General features: G+C 52.9%; 1 protein-coding gene across 5 annotated transcripts; it reads right to left on the reverse strand.

Annotated features, from left to right (window-relative positions):
• Positions 1 to 693: 693 nt before the first annotated feature.
• Positions 694 to 13,520, reverse strand: LRRC32 (leucine rich repeat containing 32). Of its 5 annotated transcripts, none has more exons than XM_053562147.1 (4): positions 13,404 to 13,507; positions 12,549 to 12,852; positions 8,601 to 8,691; positions 694 to 4,250 (listed from the first exon to the last, which is right to left on the reverse strand). In XM_053562147.1, the coding sequence occupies exons 3-4, from the start codon at positions 8,685 to 8,687 to the stop codon at positions 2,346 to 2,348; spliced, it is 1,992 nt and encodes a 663-aa protein (XP_053418122.1). In that variant the 5' UTR covers positions 8,688 to 8,691; positions 12,549 to 12,852; positions 13,404 to 13,507; the 3' UTR covers positions 694 to 2,345. The 5 variants fall into 5 exon arrangements, 3 of the variants coding, with proteins under 3 accessions (XP_053418122.1, XP_053418123.1, XP_053418124.1); XM_053562149.1 differs by lacking the exon at positions 12,549 to 12,852 and having other exon boundaries at positions 697 to 833; positions 2,324 to 4,250; positions 13,404 to 13,520; XR_008374281.1 differs by lacking the exon at positions 12,549 to 12,852 and having other exon boundaries at positions 699 to 833; positions 2,074 to 4,250; positions 13,404 to 13,520.
• Positions 13,521 to 19,204: the final 5,684 nt, after the last annotated feature.

Genomic DNA, 19,204 nt, shown 5'->3' on the forward strand with positions numbered 1-19,204 from the left:
GATGGGAGAGTTGCCTGGTGCCGGGGGCTCGGCAAATGAAGTCTGGAAAGTGCTCTGAGTTTGGCTCCCTCGGAGCCCTTAGTAAGGGCAGGATGGGATTGGGAGGGGATGAAGGCAGCCTAGGTGGGTTGAGAATGGGGGTCAGGGAGGGAAACTACTTTACTGAAAAGCTGGCCTGTGAAGAGTGGGGGAAGGAAGGGAAAAGTGGCTGAGGCCCGAGGTCTGGGTTGGGGCAATGACCTAGAGCCTCTGTATATCCCCCAGGGACTTGCCAGGAGGACTGAAAGACCATAATGGAAGTAGGGGGGTAGGGTTGCAATGATGCTGCTTGCTCTCAGCAAAGATGAGGTTGGCGGGCCATGCTGTTTCTCGAAAATTATTTTTAATACATTCAGGTGGGTTATACAAAGAGCTGGTCCCAAAGCATGGGCTGTGGCCCAGTTCCTGAGAGTGACAAGCAGCACTGTGTAGTGTTTTCAAAGTCAGTGGGAGTTGACACCTTGGTGTCGTGTGCAGTAGCATCTGTGGTCTGCTCCCAGCCAGGACTGGGTCCATCCTGCCACTTGCACACCACCATGGCCTAGCCCTGGCTCTGCCCAAGGACTCTCCCTTTAATTCCTTTGTTTTCACATCTGTAAAATGGGTGGAGAGAGCAGCACTTTCATTTTCTGACACAGGACCAAGGGCCTTGAGGCAGACCACTGGCCGAGCACAGGTAAGACGATGAAGACAGTAACACAGTGTCTTGGGCTGGTCCCAGATCTTCCTTTCTTCCTGGACAGTGCATGACTCCACGGTCTGAGGGACAGGATGTTATCTGGTAGTCTTTCTACCTGTTTTTTTAAAGAGGAAAAAGAAATACCTTCATGACGAGAAACAGAAAGGAAGTTTGGAACCAGCAGCATCGTGTGACATGACAGCTGGGAGAAAAGGACACCACTCAGGTCCAACCCCACCTCAACCCCCAAATAAGGTCTGAATCTTCTTTTTTTAGTGGCTATGCCACTGACCTGTGCGGTTCTGAGCAAATCCCCTTCTTTTCCTAATGGCAAGGTTGGAAGTCTCAAACTCCAATCTATGCTCAATAGAGGGAGCGAGAAGGAAAACGAGAGAGCAAGAAGAGAAAAAAGAGAACCCACACCTGTGTGCAAAGGAGGACTGGGGGAGACGAGGTGAAGGAGGGGAGGGTCTGTAGCTTCCTGTCTTCTCTGCCTGCCAGGGAGAGGGTGGGTACACACAGCACAGGATGCTCCCAGGCCCTCTTCGGGCCACATGGGGCCACTTCCTGTCCACCTAACAGCCTGCAGCCCCCCACAGTGGCAGAGCTCAGGCCCTAGGGACAGAAGAATTTGGATCCGATTCTCAGCTGTGGCATTTATTAGCTGGAGGGTCCTGGGAGACTTTTGGAGCCTCACTTTTCTCTTTTGTAAAATGAGGACAAAATATCAACCTCTAAGAGTTGTCATATAGAGGCAGATGCAAGGCTTGAATTTGCACTGACAGTGGCCAAACTGGGTGCAAAACAGAACCAGATATTTAAGGTTCTACTGCTGGCTCAGTGGCCAGGGTGGGGAAAGAAGGGGGCTGGATAGGGCGGGGTGTTTAGGGCCGAATCAGGGTCAGGGTGCCCAAAATAAGAATGTCAGGTGGGGAAAGGGCCTGTCCAGAACAGGATACAGAATGGTCCAGCAGGGCTAGAGCCCAGGATGACAACTTCTTAACCAGCCCCTGCTGGAGCTGCCACAGCTTGCTGAATGGCACTGGGTCCCAGACATACTCATGTGGCTCTAGTTCTCTTCCCGTCACAAGCTCTTCGTTTTCAGTCATTATCAGATGTGACAAATAGTCTGCTTGGAAACGTCTCAGACAAAACCTCTTGGCCTTGACCCTCCCTTGCCCTGGCTTGGCTGGAGCAGAATTCTCCACACTGACCCAGCAGGGGCTGCAGAGCTCTGGAGCCCTGGCCTCCCACACCCTGAGGCCTGGTCACACTGTGTGGCCATTGCATGGCTCTGCAACAACCTCTCCTACCAGTCTGGGAGGGTCTTCAGAGCAGAAATGCATCTCATTTACCAGTGTCCCCAGTGCCCAGAGCAGATTGTAGCACAAAACAGGTACTCAGTGAAGATTTGTTGATCTGATGGGTCAACATTATTCTCTGCTGCCCCTGAAACTGCGCAGTTTCTGATTTCCACAGCTGGACCCCAAGGGCTGATGCAGCAGGACACAGAGAAAGGAGCCCCGGGCTGGGATGTAGAGACCAGGGTTCTTGGAGCCTGGCTCACTGTGTGACCTTCTCTGTGCCTCTGGCTCCCTCACTGACCTGGACATGTCTCCCGGCTTCTTTAGGCTTTGTACTGTTGGTTAAACTTCTGCCGGCGGACACAGCAACAGGTGGCTAGCGTGGTGAGGAGGATGGCAGAGACCAGTGTGAAGGTGAGGATGATGATGAGGCTGATGTTCTTGAGCCCTCCTTTATCACAGTCTTCAGGGCGCACATGGCTCAAGGATACCTTCTCCTGGGAGCCGAGGTGACAGATCAGGTCCTGGGTGGCATCCACATCCACACGGCCCTGGTGCAGCTGGGCTGCCAACCAGCCATTGCCACAACAGCTCAGCGGATTCCCCTGCAGGTAAAGGCGCCTCAGGCTGGTCTCTAGGGCTCCCATGGCACTGCCTGGCAGGAGGCTGAAGCTATTGTTCCGCAGGTCCAGCACCTCAAGTGACACAGCTTGTGTCCAGGCAGGCAGGTGACTGAGGCGGTTTTGAGCGAGATTGAGCCTCTTGAGGCAGCTGAAGCAGGGCAGATCCACCTGTAGGACTGCCAGCCCATTGCCCTGCAGCGCCAGGACCTCCAAGGAGGCCTCCAGGCCTGCCAAGGCCCCTGTGGCCACATCCAGCCCAGGATTGGCAGAGAGGTCCAGCTCAGTGAGTGGGGTGTGGAGGAAGGCCCCTGCCCTTAGAATCTCCATCTCATTGTCCACCAGGTTCAGGATGCGCAGGGAAGAGATGCCAGAGAAGGCCACACAGCCTGAGGGGCCGGGTTCACCTGGCCCCCCGCAGGGGCTGACCCGGTTCCCTTGTAGGTTGAGCCTCTGCAGGCTAGCCAGGCTGGCAAAGGTATATGGGGGCAGGTCCTGCAGGGCATTTTCTTGTAGGGACAGTGTCCTCAGAGACCCCAGGGCTCTGGCACTCAGTTCTAGGGCCTCTAGTACATTGTGGCTTAAGTCCAGGAGCACTAGGCAGGGCAGGGAGCCTGAGTGCCGAGCCTCAAAGGCCCGCAAGCAGTTTCTGCTGAGGTTCAGGAAGCGCAGGGAGGTCAGGTGCTCAAGAAAGCCATCTGGGACCAGCTCGATCTCATTGTAGCTCAAATCCAGATTCAAGAGCTGGGATGGGGGATGGGTGCTGGCATTCCAGCTGGGGTTTGAGAGGCGCAGGGCTGACCACCCCTCAGAAGGTGCGTGGATGCCCTCGCTGCCCTGGGGTGGTCCCACAGGGAGACGGATGAGGTTGTTGGACACGTTCAGGTAGATGAGTCTCGGGAGTGCGGCCAGGTCAGGGAAATGGAGCAGTTTGTTCTCCCGCAGGTCCAGCCAGGCAAGCTGGTACTCGGCCTGGGGCTCGGGGGCTGTCTGAAAGGCCTCAATGCTGTTGCAGCTTAGGTCAAGCACCCGCAGCTGCGGCAGGCTGAAGTCGGAGATGCAGGTGAGGGAATTCCTGGAGAGATTGAGGTGGGCCAGGCGGGGCAGGGCCTCGAAAGCGCCGTCCTCGATGTCCATCAGCACATTGCTGTGCAGGTCCAGCCGCTCCAGCGCCGGCATGCCGCGGAAGGTGTGGCGGGTGAGGCGCGTCAGGCTGTTCTCAGCCAAGGAGAGGATGCGCAGGCCAGGTGCCTCCCCCAGCAGCTGCTCCGCCAGACCACTGTACAGGCTGTTCCCAGACAGGTCCAGGGAGGTCACTTGTGGCAAGGGCCCTAGACCACTGGCACTTAGCGTGGTGCCCACAGCCAGGCGGTTATGGGCCAGGCTGAGGTGCTCCAGGTGTGGCAGAGCCTGGAAGACTCCTGGCTGGAGGGAGCTGATCTCATTGGTACTCAGGTCCAAGTGACGAAGTGCTGTGTAGAAGCCCAGGGGTGAGGCCAGGATACTCTGCAGCTGGTTTCCAGATAGGTCGAGGGCCTCAGTGTCCAGCGGGAGTTCTGAGGGGATCTGGAGCAGGCCCAGACCCTGACACGAGACCTCCTTGTCCACCTGGGGCAGGTAAGGAGAGCAATTGGAATGAATGGGTACAGTAGGGGGTAGAAACAGACAGCCTTTTCTGGGAAGATGACTAGACCTCCTGCAAGGCTTGGGAAGCTGCCTCCTATGGTCTCCCAGAACACTTGACATCCTCCACTGCAGCCTAACCACCCCATGTCTGGATGGCCCCATCCTGTACCCTGCCCCTTCCCTGGCATCCAGCACAGTATGGTGCTGGGCACAATGAAGGTTTGATGGGTAAACAGATGGAGAGATGACAGACAGATCTAAGCACAAATGAACTAACTAAGGGAAATCCTGCACTAATTATTATCCCATTTTACAGGAAACTGAGCCATAGATCACCCAGAGTGACCTGTAGCAGGGAACAGCAGGGCCATGCTCAGACCCAGGGCTCCTGGTTCCACATCCTGGGTCCTTTCTATGGGGACAGATAGCTACGTTTCCAGAGTTAGATGGGAATTCATTTTGGGAGAGGTGTTTCTAAAAGGGAAAAGTGTGATTTGTGCTCCTGTCATAACTTTTTATCTTAGCCTTTCACCTCCGATCTCACTCAATCTCTCATTCCATGGACAGAGCCTGGGTCCCAGTCTGCCTTCCTCACGACGCTCCCCAGATATGACCTCCTTTCTGCTGCTGTTGCCCGACCCCCATAGCTTGCTTCCTATGGACCAGTCCAACATCAGGCCCTGGGAAGCAGGGGAAGGGGTAGGGGGAAAGATGGCCAGGGTCCAACTCATGGACTTTAGTAATAGGACTGTGTTGCATGTACTCCATCAAGTCACATTACCACTCTGGTTTTTTTATTAGAAAGTAACTCATCCTTCCCCAGCAGCCATTTGACATTCTACATTTTATTTATTCAGGCATGTGGTCTCATTGGTCTTCACAACTACTTACCCTATTTATAGAAGGGAGGTTCTAGGACCACCCAAGTGGTGAGGAGTAGGGCTGGGATTTGAACCCAGGTCTTGTAACAACTAAAGGCCTTACTCTTGTCCTTCTAACCCAATGTGCCTTCTGGGGCCAAAATTCTTTGTGTGCAAATGAAGGTCTCCTTTCATCTCCTCTAGAGCCTTAGAAACCTCAGCCTTTCCCAGCAAAGGGGCTGGCTTCCACACCCACCCAGCTCCTGCCCGCTCCTGCCCCAGCCTCTCCGTCTCCACCTACTCCTTCCCACTCATCCATCCCCCAGATGCTTGACTGCTTAAAAGCTCCACTCTGTGCTGCACCTCTCCTTAAACCCTGCCAGAGCAAAGTCCAGGACCCTCAGGAGGGGTATTCAAGGCTGTGCCCCCTGCCAACTTATCCCCTCACCTCCCAGCCCACACAGTGACCACATCTGACACAGCCCATCACAGTCTCCCACACCCACTGCTGTGCCTTCTCTCTGTGCTGGAGATGCCATCCTTGATCACATCTGTGTGGGTCTCTTCCACCTTAAGAAGCCTTCACAGCCTGTGCTCCCTCTCGCATAGCTTTGCTGCCATGAATTATGACCATGTGGGAATCTGTGAGACCGTGAGCTCAGACCAAACCAGGACCGTTTCGGGGGATTTGGATGCTGTGGAGCTGACACAGAAGGTGCTCAGTAATTTTTTTCTGATGAATGAGAGTCACAGACTTCATTGGTTTAGTAAAGGTCTGAGGCACTGAATCAATCACCTCTCGAGAGGAAAGAAAAGGGATGATCCACCATTCAGATCAGAGTCAAAGACTGTTAGGGCAAAAAGAGTACATCTCACCCACTTGCCAGATGGGGAGACTGAGGCCTGAAGATAACAGTGTGACTTGCATGAGGTTACCATGAGTCAGTGGCTGAGGAGGCAGAGAAGAAACAGAGATCTAGATGTCCCTTGCCTGGCTCAGCTCTGTGCTTCCTTCCAAGAGCCCCAAGGTAAGTGGGCAGCATCCTCAAGGCCCATCAGCCCTGTTCCTATTGTACCCTCTTAGAACACCCCTGCAGTTGGGTGCCTGTGGAATCTGGAAAACCTCCCTGGCTGCCCTCTGGTCCTTCCCCCCTCACAACCTCTCTGCCTGCTAGGGCTGCTATGCAATCACTTCTTCACTATCTCAGCACCCTGGACATTCCTGACTTAAAGAAGAATCTACATGAACACCATGACCACTGTGTGGACGCCAGCTCTGTGTCAGGCTCAGAGTGTAGAGACCCCCATTTAAGTCTCCTGGGCATCGTCATCCCCGTTCCTATTGTAGCCTCTAAGGTAGTGGTTCTCAACCTTCCTAATGCTGCAATGTATTTTCATTATTAAAAAGGGGTTGTGACCCACAGGTTGAGAACCACTGCTCTAAGGAAACTGAAGCTAAGGGATGTGGGCTGCCCCAAATCAGATAACTGGGGGCTTAAAACTACCATTTTCAAGTTCTTTTTCCTATTGGTGCAAGCCAAGTTCTGAACATTGGGCCCTCAGCTGGCCAACTCCCCAGGCTGATTCCCTCAGCACAGTGAATAACATCAGGACCATTTACCATTTACTGAGCCTATGTGGTGCAGGGGGCACTGCATGGTGCTTCACATGTTGCCCCACATGCAAAGCCAGGGGTGTACCATGTTGGGATTGGCAAAGGTTCCCTGGAGCACCAGCCCCTAAGGGTTGAGCCAGGACACAAAGCTGGCCAAGCCCAGAGCCCAAGATGTGATTTCTACCCAGGTGCCCAGGTCCCCCGCTCCAGAGGCCAGGCAGCAGATGGTGGGCAACGTTGCACTAGGACGCCTGGCTTCCTTCTCCAGTCCAGAAAGGAGCCTGAAGGCTGGGCATGCACAGCACTCCATTTTTAGGGCCCCCATGCCTCCCTCAGCTCTGAGCTGCCAGCACTGCCTTGATTTATGGGGATCGGGGGACCTTAGAGGAACTTGCCCTTGTACCCTGAGTTCAGAGCTTCTATTCACTCTCTTTGAGATTGCAGGATGCCACTGCTCAGCTTCCCTTGTAGGAAGAAAGAAGACTTGCCATCCAGCTCCATTTTACCACCTGCACATGGGAGGAATCAGGGTTGAAGAGGTACCAGGCAGTGGACAGCACCATGGGGAGCTGGGTTCGGATCCTGGCTCTGTCACCTCCTATCTGGAAGACCCTAGTGGGTCACGTGTCCTCTCTTCAGCTCCTGAGTCTATTATCCTCCCCATAGGTTCAGAGAGTGCTTTCCTATCTATTATCTCATTTCCCTAAAATCCAAAGCTCACCCCATCTTACCCTCTGCCTGTTGGGTTGCCAAAGCCCTTCACCTCTGAGCCTTGGACTTCCCAAGATAGAATGTGCATCTGTATTTAGTGGCACCTGAGGCCTTCTCTGCCTATTATTCTGGGTTCTGGGAATCTCAGGGCTCTGAGGAGCAAAAAAAAGTGGTGTCAACAGCAGGCACCATACAGCCCAGGGAAGGGCCACTGGCAGGCAGCTGCCAGCCCTTCTGGCCCTCCCAAAGCAGTTCCTCATTCTGTGTCATAACTTTTGAGTCCCAGGTCCAAGTGGAGCTGCTACAGGACTTGCTCTTTCCCCAGCCAGGCTCTAGCTTTGGGCTCAGTGACTGCCCAGCTCCACAAATGGACCTACATAGTCTCTTTCCCCTGTATCTTCCTGGGCCATAGGAACTTTAGGGCTAGTTTCCCTAAAGCTAGCATGGGGTGGAAAAAAAGGAACAAAAGCAAATCAAATTTGGCCCTTGCCTTAGAGAAGGACTTGGTCTGGCAGGTGAGATAGGCTTGAACCCATTTACCAATCATGTGCTTAGTTTGCTGGCTATTGAGATAGTGGAAAGCTTGGGAATTACAGGAGTCCAGAAGAGAGAACAGCCAAACTAGGTCAACCTGGGAGGGGTCAGGGAAGGTTTCCTGGAGGAGGCAGCATTTAGCCTGAATAGAAATAAGTGAGACTACTACCTGCAAGTAGTCTCAAATTAAGGAGCCCAGTTAAGGAAGGGAATTTGTCCCCAGGAGAGACCAGCACAGAGTACTCCCTCCCAGCTGGCCTATCTCCAATTCCCCACATATATACACATCCAACATTCTCCACCAGGGCACATTGCCCTGTGGGGAGTAGTAGAGCTTGGAGGAATAGAAACCAGTATAGGCCCCATTGTTCCTAGCCAAATGACCATGGATAAGTCAGTTATTGCCTTTGTCAAATGGGTATAATACAGCTTACTTGGTGGAACTGTTGGGTAAACAAGGTATTTTAACATTCTTAGTAGGTGCTCATTAAATGCGAAGTATTTTCCTTTTCCTCTCTTGACTCTTCTAATTTCTCTAAGACTCGGGCAGTAGGACACCCTTGGGCAGTGAACTTGGGGAGGTCCCTACCCTGCCTGAACAGGGCATCTTACCATCTTACAGAGCACTTTGTCTTGGTGTTGGGAGGCAGCCAGGCAAAAGGTCAGCACGGCCAGGAGCAGCAGGATCTGGTGGCTCATGGCTCTGTGTGGGGCGAGGAGGAAAGGGGAACACTATGAGACACTGGCTCTTCTGACTATCAGCCCCCTGCCCCCACTCTATCTGTGCCTGCCCTCGGGGGACCCCAGATCACAGTTAGAGCAGGAATAAGAGTGCTGTGAATGGGAAATGGGGCTGCAGCCTGTCACAGAGGACCTCCGATACCAGGCCAGGAGCTGGACCATTACCCAGGGGAAGTAAGAGTATTCAAGCAGTGGGTGACCTGGTCAGATGAGAGTTTTCAAAAGACCTCACCTGATGGAAGATAGCATAGAGGGATTTTGCAGGAGGCCAAGGGACCCTGACGGCTGTCCTGGGGTACTCTCAGGTAGGACAGAGACAGGTGGGCCCCTGACTCCATTTTCACCCAGGCCACAAGCAGGCTTCTCCATCCCAGCTCCTCAGGCCCCATGTGGAATTCCTGTTCTCTGCCCCCCTTTTATTTTGCCCTTTTTCTTTTGATTCTTTGATTCTCAAGCCCTTGCTATTGTTCATGAACTGGGCCCCCTGCCTTGACAGGAAGCCCCGCGGGAGGCCTGCCCTGTCCCAGCACTGCTTGTGAACTTCCCCAAGAGGAGGCTGCCAGACCCTCTACTTTCACTGAAGCCACACATCATGAGCAGCCTGGGGTGAGGTTGCGGGGCCAGCAGAGGCCCTCAAAAGGGCTGAATCCCAGTGTGTCTGAAGACATGAGACAAACACAAGGGATGTACAAATCCATCTGTCAATTTCACTCATTCATTCATATCTTTATTAAATGCCTCCTCATGTTGGGCTTTGTGCTAGGAACTGGGGATACCAAAATATGCATAGAAATGACCATAATATGGATAGAGAGTATTAAAAAAGGACACATAAAGCCCTCCAAGAGCACTGGACTGAGAGTTATCTACATCTGATCATTCCCTTTTGTCCCATCAACTTACCTACTGTGTGACCTTACACAAATCATTTCATCTCTTTGAGCCCCATCTTTCTCATCTGAGGTTAATGACAGCCACATCAAGTTTTGTTGAGAACCAAATGAGATATATTCTACGGAAATGCCACTTACAGAGGCCTCTTTAATGCACGAGGCATTCTTTCAACACTTCACAAGTATTAACTCATTTAATCCTCACAATAATTCACTGACCTGGTTCCATTATCATGGTTCTCGTTTTACAGAAGGGAAAACTGAGGCTCAGAGAGGTTAAGTAATGTGCCCAAGGCCACATAGCTAACAAGTGGCAGGCCCGGGCAAGTCTGGCTCCTGGGTCTGTGTCCTTAACCTTTATACAACAAGGTCTCCCACAAAGAGTGCTCAACAAATGAGTACTGAATTGTGACTCTGAAGGATGCTTTAGGAGAAAAGGCATTTACAGCTAGGTACAGTGGTTCACACCTGTAATCCTAGCACTTTGGGAGGCTGAGGGGGGTGGATTGTCTGAGCTCACCAGTTCAAGACCAGCCTGAGCCAGAGTGAGACCTTGTCCCTAAAATTAGCCAGGCGTTGTGGTGGGCACCTGTAGTCCCAGCTACTTGGGAGGCTGAGGCAAGAGAATCACTTGAGCCCAAGAGTTTGAGTTTGCTGTGAACTAAGATGCCACAGCACTCTACTGAGGATGACAGTCAGACTCTGTCTCAAAAAAAAAAAAAAAGAAAAGAAATAAAGAAAAAGCATTTCCAGGGTTTTTGAGGGCTGTGTTTTTGACTGCAATGAATTTTAAGTGAAGATGGCTCCCCTGGGGTCCTTTCAAGGACCACAGTGGTACCTATTAACCTCTATTCCCTGGTTCCCCTCAGGGCCATTACAGGTTACACATTCCCAGGAAATTTTGCTCTACTGTTTGAAAAACAGAATGTCACCACCTGTTTGAAAGCTAGCCTACTCAGAATTGCATGAAAATCCTTTTGTGGGGCCTTCGAGGGCACTGGGGAGCATGCTCTGCCTAGCTAGCTCTTTTCCCTAACCTCCTTCCCCCAACCCGCTCATACTCTGGGTTCTGGATGCCTCATTTCTGGGATCCTCCAGTTCCCAGCTCCAAACCTTTGCTTCCTCTCCTCTCCTCTTCTGCTGAATATCTCCTCGTCTTTCAGGGCTCAGGTGAGATGTCACCTCCTCTAAGAAACCTTTGGTTCCCAAAGGCTGGGCTATGTCCTTCGGTCCTCCCAGAGTCCCCAAACTTCCAGTGAGCACAGCACCAAGCACTCGTGGTTGAGTTACCCCACCCCCTCCTATGGGGGTGACCTTAGAGCAGAGGGGGCTCACTTCCCTCTGAAACCCATCTTAGAGCACTTGACAGGTCAGTGGTGGAGCAAAGAATTGACATTTGGAGTCTCGGTGACATGGTGACACTGGTGAGAGCAGCTCTCCCTGCTACATTCCTTTCCCCTTTCAGCGGGTTCTGATTGCTTTCCCTGACAAATAGACCCCAGATCTGCCCACCTCCCTCCACCATCACTGCCACAGATTGAGGCACCACCCCAGTCTTGGGCTTTGACCATAGCAACAACCACCTCAGTCATTTCTTTCCTTGCTTCTACCCTGACCCTTATAATCGACCCTAAACATAGCAGCCAGAGGAGTATTTTAAAATTATACGTCAGATCACAAATCTCTAATGTTTGAAAATCTTTGATAAAATCCAAGCTTTTACACTCTCCTGTCTGACTCCATTGACAATTCCAGCTCTTTGACTGCTCCCTAAACACAGCAAGTTCATTCCTGCCTCAGAGCCTTGCCCCTGCTATTCCCTCTGCCTGGAATACTCTTCCCCAGCTCCTCACATGTTTTATTGTTTTCCTCACATGTGTCGTTTCCTGATCTTTTATTTCTTATTCTATGGGAACAGCAGTCTACTGAGTAGGAGCTCACCAAAGATCTAGAAAGGTGGGGGCAGAAGCTCACTGCAGTGGACCGAGTGGTATGGCAAGGTGAGGACAAGGACAGGTCCCCACTGAGTTCTGAGTTTGAAGGCAGGGATGCCAAAGGGACCCTACTTCCTCCTGCCAAATCCTATACTATCCCTGACGTACATCCAGGAAGGACCATCCCTGAAGCACAGGGGAACTCTGCCCTGGCATCTGATGGGAAGGGGCCCCTAAGCTGTGGGTTCTCTCAGTGGTGCCCAAAACACAGTATGAAGCATTTATGAGTGAATCTCAAAAGGGAGCCCTGGGGTCACTTAGGCCCAGACTCACATCCAAATTTTATCACTCACCAACCCTGCTCCTAGGGGAAAGCTCCTTAACCTCTTAGACCCTCAGGGTCCCATTTCTACGTCAAACAGCCTGGTTCTCATTCTGCCACCCAACACCCCAGCCGTTGTAAGGATCAAGGGGAGAAAGGCTGTGAAGGTACCCTGGATACTTATTGTCCTTTCCAGCTGGGACAATGACCCACAGGGCTGAACTCCCAGATGAGGTGTGCTGAGGCAGGGCAGGCCCACCGACCAGTGGCCTAGGCAAGATGAGGCAGAAGACACCTCAGGACTCTGAAGGAGTGTGTGTGTGTGTGAGAGAGAGAGAGAGAGAGAGAGAGGGGACCAATGACTTCTATCATAATAAGCCCATCACTACTATTTAAGGATGTTAGACATTCTTCTAAGCATTTGACCTATATCATTTAATTCTCACGGTCACCCACTGAGGCAATTAATGTTTAATTCCTATTTTATTGATAAGAAAACCGAGGCTCTGAAAAGTAAAGGGACTTATCCCCAGAGTTACCTAGCTCCTTAGTGTTCTGGAGCTGGGGTTTACCCAGGGCTACATGCTGTGTTTTCAATAGCACATGCTAAGCTCCCTGAATGGTCCCCATTTTGCCCATGAAGAAAAGGAGGCCCAGAGAGGTGACTTACCCAAAGTCACACAGGCAGCTAACAGCAGAGTCAGGATCAGAATCTAGTCCATCTGCCTCCAAAGCAAATGTTTCCACTACACCAGCCAAGATCTCCCTCCCTAACCCAGCCAGGACTGACCCCTCACACAGGCTCTGGAGCAGAGCAGCCTAGTTCACAGCTGGGCTCTGCGGTCCTCCCTCTCCCTCTTCTGGGCCTCCATCTGATGACTGGCAGAGCGGGGTCCTGGGAGAGCTGCTGAGCAGTGAATCACTGAGGGCAAGCCCGGTTCTGGAGACATGTGCATCCCACGGGGGAATTAGACCTTAACCCAAAGGAATGTGGCTGTGATGGCAGAATTTCAGGCAGCTCAGGGTGGGGGTGGGGGTCCCTCACATTTTACCACCTATGAAAAATGCTGGCTTCAGAGCCCCTTGTTGAGCGGCAGGTACCCCCCACCCCCACCACAAGAGACAGACAGGCTGCCTAGTACTGTAGGATGGCAGCCCCGCGCTGGGCAGGGAAGGGAGGGATGTAGGAAACCTGAATTCAAATCCTGGTCTGCCCCTGACCACCTGTGTGTTCCTGGGCAAGTCCAGGTCTTTATACTGTTGTTTTCCCAGCTGTCAAATGGGAATGCCGGCCTCACCCCTTCGCGGGAAAGATCAGTGCAGACGGGAGCCCTGGAAACCTCTCCGGGCTGAGAGAGGATCAGCCCCGAGTCTACCCGCGAAGTGGGGGCGGTGGCAGGCGAGAGCTGGTGGGGTCGTTCCAATACACCAGTCCCAGCCAGGCTCAGTGCTCAGTGCTCGCGAAGGCGCGGGACAGTCGGTTCCCCGAGGGGCTGGCCAGCTTCGCCCGCTGGGCGGCTCCTACCTGCTTCAGCGCAGCCGCAGCTCCTCTCCTGGGCAGCCTCGGCACATTTTGCTCAAACCTAGCCCCCGCTCCCACCGGACGCCAGACCCCGGGGTCACGGCCCGAGGAGGAGCCCGCGGAGCCGGCGGGACTCCGGCTCCAATTTAAATACCTCTCCGGCCGACCCGCCCTACCACGCCCCCCATTGGCGAACGCCGCGGGGTCCTAGCGCCCGGCGCGTGTGACTCGGTTTATCCGGAACTGGGGCGGGGTGGGGCGCGGGTATGTGAAGCATCTTATTCACGCTGGAACCTCGGCAGCAAAAGGGCGGAGAGGGGGCCAAGGAGACGGGATGAGGGGCCAGGAGGGAGAGGGGTCGCCAAGGAAGCGCCGGGTGGCCCCCGCACGTGCAATTGGCAGCCTGGGGGCGCCGGGAGGCGGGTGGCTCTTGGAGCCCTAAGTCCTCAGAGGAAATCCGGCCTGGCCCCAATTTCCCAGCGGCAGACACCGCTGCACTTACGCGGGGGGCACAGAAGAGGTGAAGGGGCTGAATGCGGAAGGAAATGACCTTTAACTGGCCTTGGGCGGCCACGGAGGGGGTTCCCCCGCACCACAGCCATCCCTCTGTCGCATCCAGGCAGGTCACTTCCCCTCTCTGGATTATGCTGTAGTGTCTAAACCAGTCCTCCTTCATCATCTCCCAGACCCTTACACAGCCTGTGAAACAGCATCATAAGTCTCCAGTTTTCAGGTGGAGAAACTGAGGCTAAGGGCAGGGGACAATGAATATAAATAAAAACTGATTGTCCGAGACTAGGAAGGCCCCTGTTTATGGTTGGAGAAACAGAGGCTCTGAAAGGTTAAGTGACATATCCAAAGTCACACGGTTTGTAAGATCAGGGATTTGGGCCCAATCTGTCCACAAAACTGAGTCCAAGCCAGTTTTGGCATCATCTTGCCTGAAAGTTTTACATACTGCGCAAAAATTGGAAGACAGTTTGTCTTTTAATTCAGGAGTTGAAACAGATCTTCCCCAAAGCTGCCTCCCTTCTAGATGCCTTGACCCTACCACATGCTCTGCCCTGCCGGGTATGGACTCCAGGATGGAGGACCCTGGGGGAGGGGAGGTCATGGCCATTCTTCAGGCCCTAGTTCTAAGAATAAAATGTTCCTCCTCCTCTGTGATTCTCTTCCCTGGTGCTCAGCGGCCTTGAGAGTGGGGCAGGGTGCTCCATTTTACAGGCATGAGAGTGACCACCCAAGGCTTTATGGCAAATCAGAGTAAAGCTAGGCTTAGACGAGGCTGGATTCCCTGAAGGCTATATGTGCTGTCTTTTCTTCACCCTGTCCAGTCCACTTGTGAAGACAGACCTGGACATTTGGCGTTAACTCAGAGAGGACAAGCAGGTAGCTCAGAACCTTGACCTAGGTAGCCTCAGAGAAAGGAATCAGGAAAGGCTTTCCTAAGGAGGAGGAGGGGAGTTGCATAGAGGGGATGGGTAGGAGGTACAGGTACAGAACCAGGGTCTGGAAAGGGTATCTGAACTTCCCCCTTCCCTATCATCCACACGAGGCCTCAGATTTACGCTTACAGGAGTTTAGCACTAACCCCAAGAAGTAACTACTATCTTCCCCACTTCACAGACAGAAACACTAAGGTTCCATTTGACCAAACAGAGAAAGGAATCAGGAAAGGCTTTCCTAAGGAGGAGGAGGGGAGTTGCATAGAGGGGATGGGTAGGAGGTACAGGTACAGAACCAGGGTCTGGAAAGGGTATCTGAACTTCCCCCTTCCCTATCATCCACACGAGGCCTCAGATTTACGCTTACAGGAGTTTAGCACTAACCCCAAGAAGTAACTAATATCTTCCCCACTTCACAGACAGAAACACTAAGGTTCCATTTGACCAAACAGAGAATTAGAGCTCAGAGGGGATCTTGGATGGACCAGCCAGGATTTTTGGGTACTCCTGCTGTACCCTGTGGATTTCCTTTACCAGGTCCTTGTCTAAGATGCCAAAAGGCCAGGAAAGTGCTTCGCAGCCACCTTGCAGTGCGAGCTGAGCAGAGCATGACTGAATGAGATTCAGGCAGTTCCTGGCCCAGGCTGAGTGAGCGCTGCTTCTTCCCAAGAGCGCTGCTGCTGCTTCTGCCACCAAGCAGAAACCACTGGGCTGGGGCAAGGCGGGGCTGAGGTAGGGTGGGCTGGAGGTGAGTCGCCCATGTCCCACATGCCCCCAGAGGCTGTGGTTGTGGTTGTTTATGGGGTTCTACCTTACTCAGTGCCCATATAGGGCTCCCCAAGAGTTGGAGACAGATGGGCAACCAAGCCTGCCCGCCCACTGCAGGTGCCTCTGGGGACCAGGGGCTAGAAGCTGGGAACCCCACACACTCAGCACCCCTTCCTTCATCTCTACTCCTTCGGCAGCCATGACAGTCATGATGTTGTGTGACTTTCTTTTTTGGGGAGAACAGAGTCTTACTTTGTCACCCTTGGTAGAGTGCTGTAGCATCTTAGCTCACAGCAACCTCCAACTCTTGGGTTTCAGTGATTCTCTTGTCTCAGCCCCCTGAGTAGCTGGGACTACAGGCGCCCACCACAACGCCCAGCTATTTTTAAAGATGGAGTCTCACTCTGGCTCAGACTAGTCTTGAACTGTGAGCTCAGGCAATCTACCCTCCTCAGCCTCCCAGAGTGCTTGTTGTATGACTTTTGACAGGTTGCTCAATCTGCAAAATGAGACTAACAACAGCACTTCTTGGATGAAGATCACATGTGCCAACATGTGTAAAGTACCTGGTTGGCAGGTCTGGCCCATGATATTGCTCAGGGAACATGGCCTCATTCTCTGGTGGGCAGGATAGCTGGTGCATGAAAATATCCAACACCTACCCTCGTGGAGCTCCCAGACCAGATGGGAGATGGATGGGAAAACAGAGGATGCCTGAGGTCCAGGCTGAGTCTGAGGAGGAGGGGTGTGTGGGAACTGAGAAGGGTCTGATTTGCCTGGCAGCCATGTGGAGGGTACTTTCTTTTTTTTTTTTTTTTTTTTTTTGTAGAGACGGAGTCTCACCGTATCGCCCTCGGGTAGAGTGCTGTGGTGTCACACGGCTCACAGCAACCTCTAATTCTTGGCTTACGCGATTCTCTTGCCTCAGCTTCCCGAGCAGCTAGGACTACAGGCGCCCACCACAAAGCCCGGCTATTTTTTTGTTGCAGTTTGGCCGGGGCTGGGTTTGAACCCGCCACCCTTGCCATATGGGGCCCGTGCCCTACTCACTGAGCCACAGGCACCGCCCGAGGGTACTTTCTTTTAAGGGCCACCAAGGCCAGCTTTCTGCCCAGTGTTTCTTAACTCCTGCTCACACCCCTCTAGAATTGGGGAGAGCTACTGGACAGCCCATGATCTATAACTTAGACTTCACAGTGGTGCTTTGTATGGAAAGGGTCCATCCCCTGATGTACCTGTCAGTGAACACAAGAGCCACATCTTTTCCTGTGTCCTCAGGACTACCATTCTGAGATGACAACCCTCTTAGGCCTCAAGTCAGGCTCCAGGCTCCCTGGGTGGTTTTTGCCTCAGGCAAGGTTGAAACCTGAGAGTCCTATGTCAGAGTTAATGGCCCAGAAAGGCAATGATGTGCACATCCTGTGTGACCTTGGGTAAGTCACTAAACCTTTCTGAGCCTTTTTGTTCTCATCTAAGTGTAGAATCAGAGTGAGAATGACTATGGCATCCTAGACCTCCAATTTATTTTTCATTGCTTTTTTGCAGAACATATACTATGGGCCAGTCCTTCATCTCATGTGGCAAATCAGAGTAAAGACAGTCATAGACAGCCTTTGGATTAGATGTCTTTATTCTCAATTACTGACTAGGGAATTAAGGCTCAGAGAGATGAAGTAAGTGGCCAAAGTCACACAGCTTTGGAGCCAGGAAATGAACCCTGGTCTCCTGACTCCCAGGCCAGATCTCAGTGCAAAGATGTGGCTGCCCTCATTCCCTGTGCCCAACACCCACATGGGCCCCTGGGAGTCAGGGAGTTCCCCTATTAGGTCTCTGCCTTCTAAGGAAGAACCCTGGGTTCCCCTGATCTTCCCCAGCCGCCCCTCCCTCTCCCTATGGCAAATGGGCTCAGATCATACCAGCTACGGGCCACCTCCTAAAGGGATAGCCTACTATTAGGCTACTATTAGGACATTATAACATGTTGGGTGATGTATCTCTTGCTGTGAGGAATAGCTGGTCTGTTTAATGGGAATCATAAGGGCTTGCTGGTCCAGGCCTGGTGCCAGGTACTTATTTCCTTCCCACGGCCATCCGACCAGGAGCGCACTCTTGCTGCCCCCTTTCACAGAAGAGGGGCCAAGGTACAGAGGGATTCTGACTTGCAGGTGGTCACACAGCTGATAGGCAGGGCATAGCAGGCACTTCCATCTGAGTCCTCAGGCTCCAAGGCCCTCACACGTGGCCAAGGACTTAATTGGCTGGCTTTCTATTCTCACTGGGGGCACAAATCACCCTTCACAGTGGTGCTTGGAGTTACCAAGGCAAGAAGAGCAGGCATTGGTGAGGGCCCAGGAACCCCTTTGGCTGCCACATGGGAGGCTCCTGCTTCAGAGCCCTATGAGTTACTACTGTGGCTGAAGGATCTGGAGGCTCCCAGAGGCCCCAGGGGAGGGGGTAGAGAGTTAGGTGAGAGAATTTGAGACTGGGTGAACCAGGCAGGGCAGGACTAGTCTCCACAGCCTGACTATGCTGAGCCGCGGACCGTGAAACCGCAGCGTTCCGCAGCACCCAGGCTGCTGGGAAGCTGAGGCCTGGTGCCTTTGAACGGTGCAGCTTTTTCTTCCTTTTTAACCGTTTGAAGGCTAACTCTGATATACCCTTTTCTTGAGAATCCAGGGTTTATTAGCATGGGTTTTGGTTTTGGTTGTGAGATCACATAGTATCATCTCTAAGGTTTCAACAAGAAAACAGAGCCAAGCCCAGGGTGAAGTGGCTATAAACACATGGGCCCCTGAAGCCAGCGTTACTGCGAACAGAGGTGACCGGCCAGCTGTGAGGACCACCCTGCTGCAGAGAGCTGCATAACCTTGGGCTGGTCACTGTCCCCTTGCCGGTGCAGTTTCCTCACGGGTAAAATGGAGACAGGCATCTTGCTAACTTCAGGGGGCCTTCAGGAGATGAGAATACTGTAGAAAGCTGAGTAGTATAAAAATCATCTTTCTCACATGAGGGCCTGTGATTCTATGGTTGACTGAAAGGACCTGTTGGTAAAGGGAGCTCCCAGTGGTGGCAGACCAACGACCAGCTGAGTTAGTCCTGGGAGTCCTGGCCTGGGAGGGGAGCTGGGTCAGGGACACCCTAGCATTGTAGGCTCGGGGGACCCAGGGCAGAGGTGCCCCTGCCCCAGTTCCTCAGACAGGGCCCTGCTCCCGTGTGAGAATGGGCTGGGGCCTAGGCAGCACTCCCATGGGGGCAGACCTGCCTCCAATAGGTCCCTGGAGGCCCCTTCCCAACTTCAGACTAGGATTTCAGGCTTATCCCTGGGCTGGGCTTTCAGTGGGCTGTAGAGTCTTGTCTTTCTGGGAGTGGCCAAAGCCCGAGTGCTGGCAGAGCTTCAAGAAGCCAGCTTTCAGGTACCAGGTGATCCCCACAGATAGTAGTCACCTCCTGAAATTTCAGAGAATCCTGTCTGCTAACCTTCTTCCACTTCGAGAAGGATGGCAGATTCTGGGCCCAGAGAGGGTGAAGACGTGGCCTGGGGTCACCCAGTAGGCTGAGAATCCGATCCTCCTCTACCCACCCCACATTCTT

This window comes from Nycticebus coucang, chromosome 14 (assembly GCF_027406575.1).
Source record: "Nycticebus coucang isolate mNycCou1 chromosome 14, mNycCou1.pri, whole genome shotgun sequence".
In the NCBI taxonomy this organism is placed as follows: Eukaryota; Metazoa; Chordata; class Mammalia; order Primates; family Lorisidae; genus Nycticebus; species Nycticebus coucang.

Bases quoted from the DNA above. Each gene is read 5' to 3' on its own strand.
- LRRC32 (XM_053562147.1), bottom strand. From the start codon at position 8,687: ATGAGCCACCAGATCCTGCTGCTCCTGGCCGTGCTGACCTTTTGCCTG. The intron at 4,251-8,600 runs GTAAGATGCCCT...TACCTGCCCCAG, and splicing joins ACAAAGTGCTCTGTAAGATG to GTGGACAAGGAGGTCTCGTG.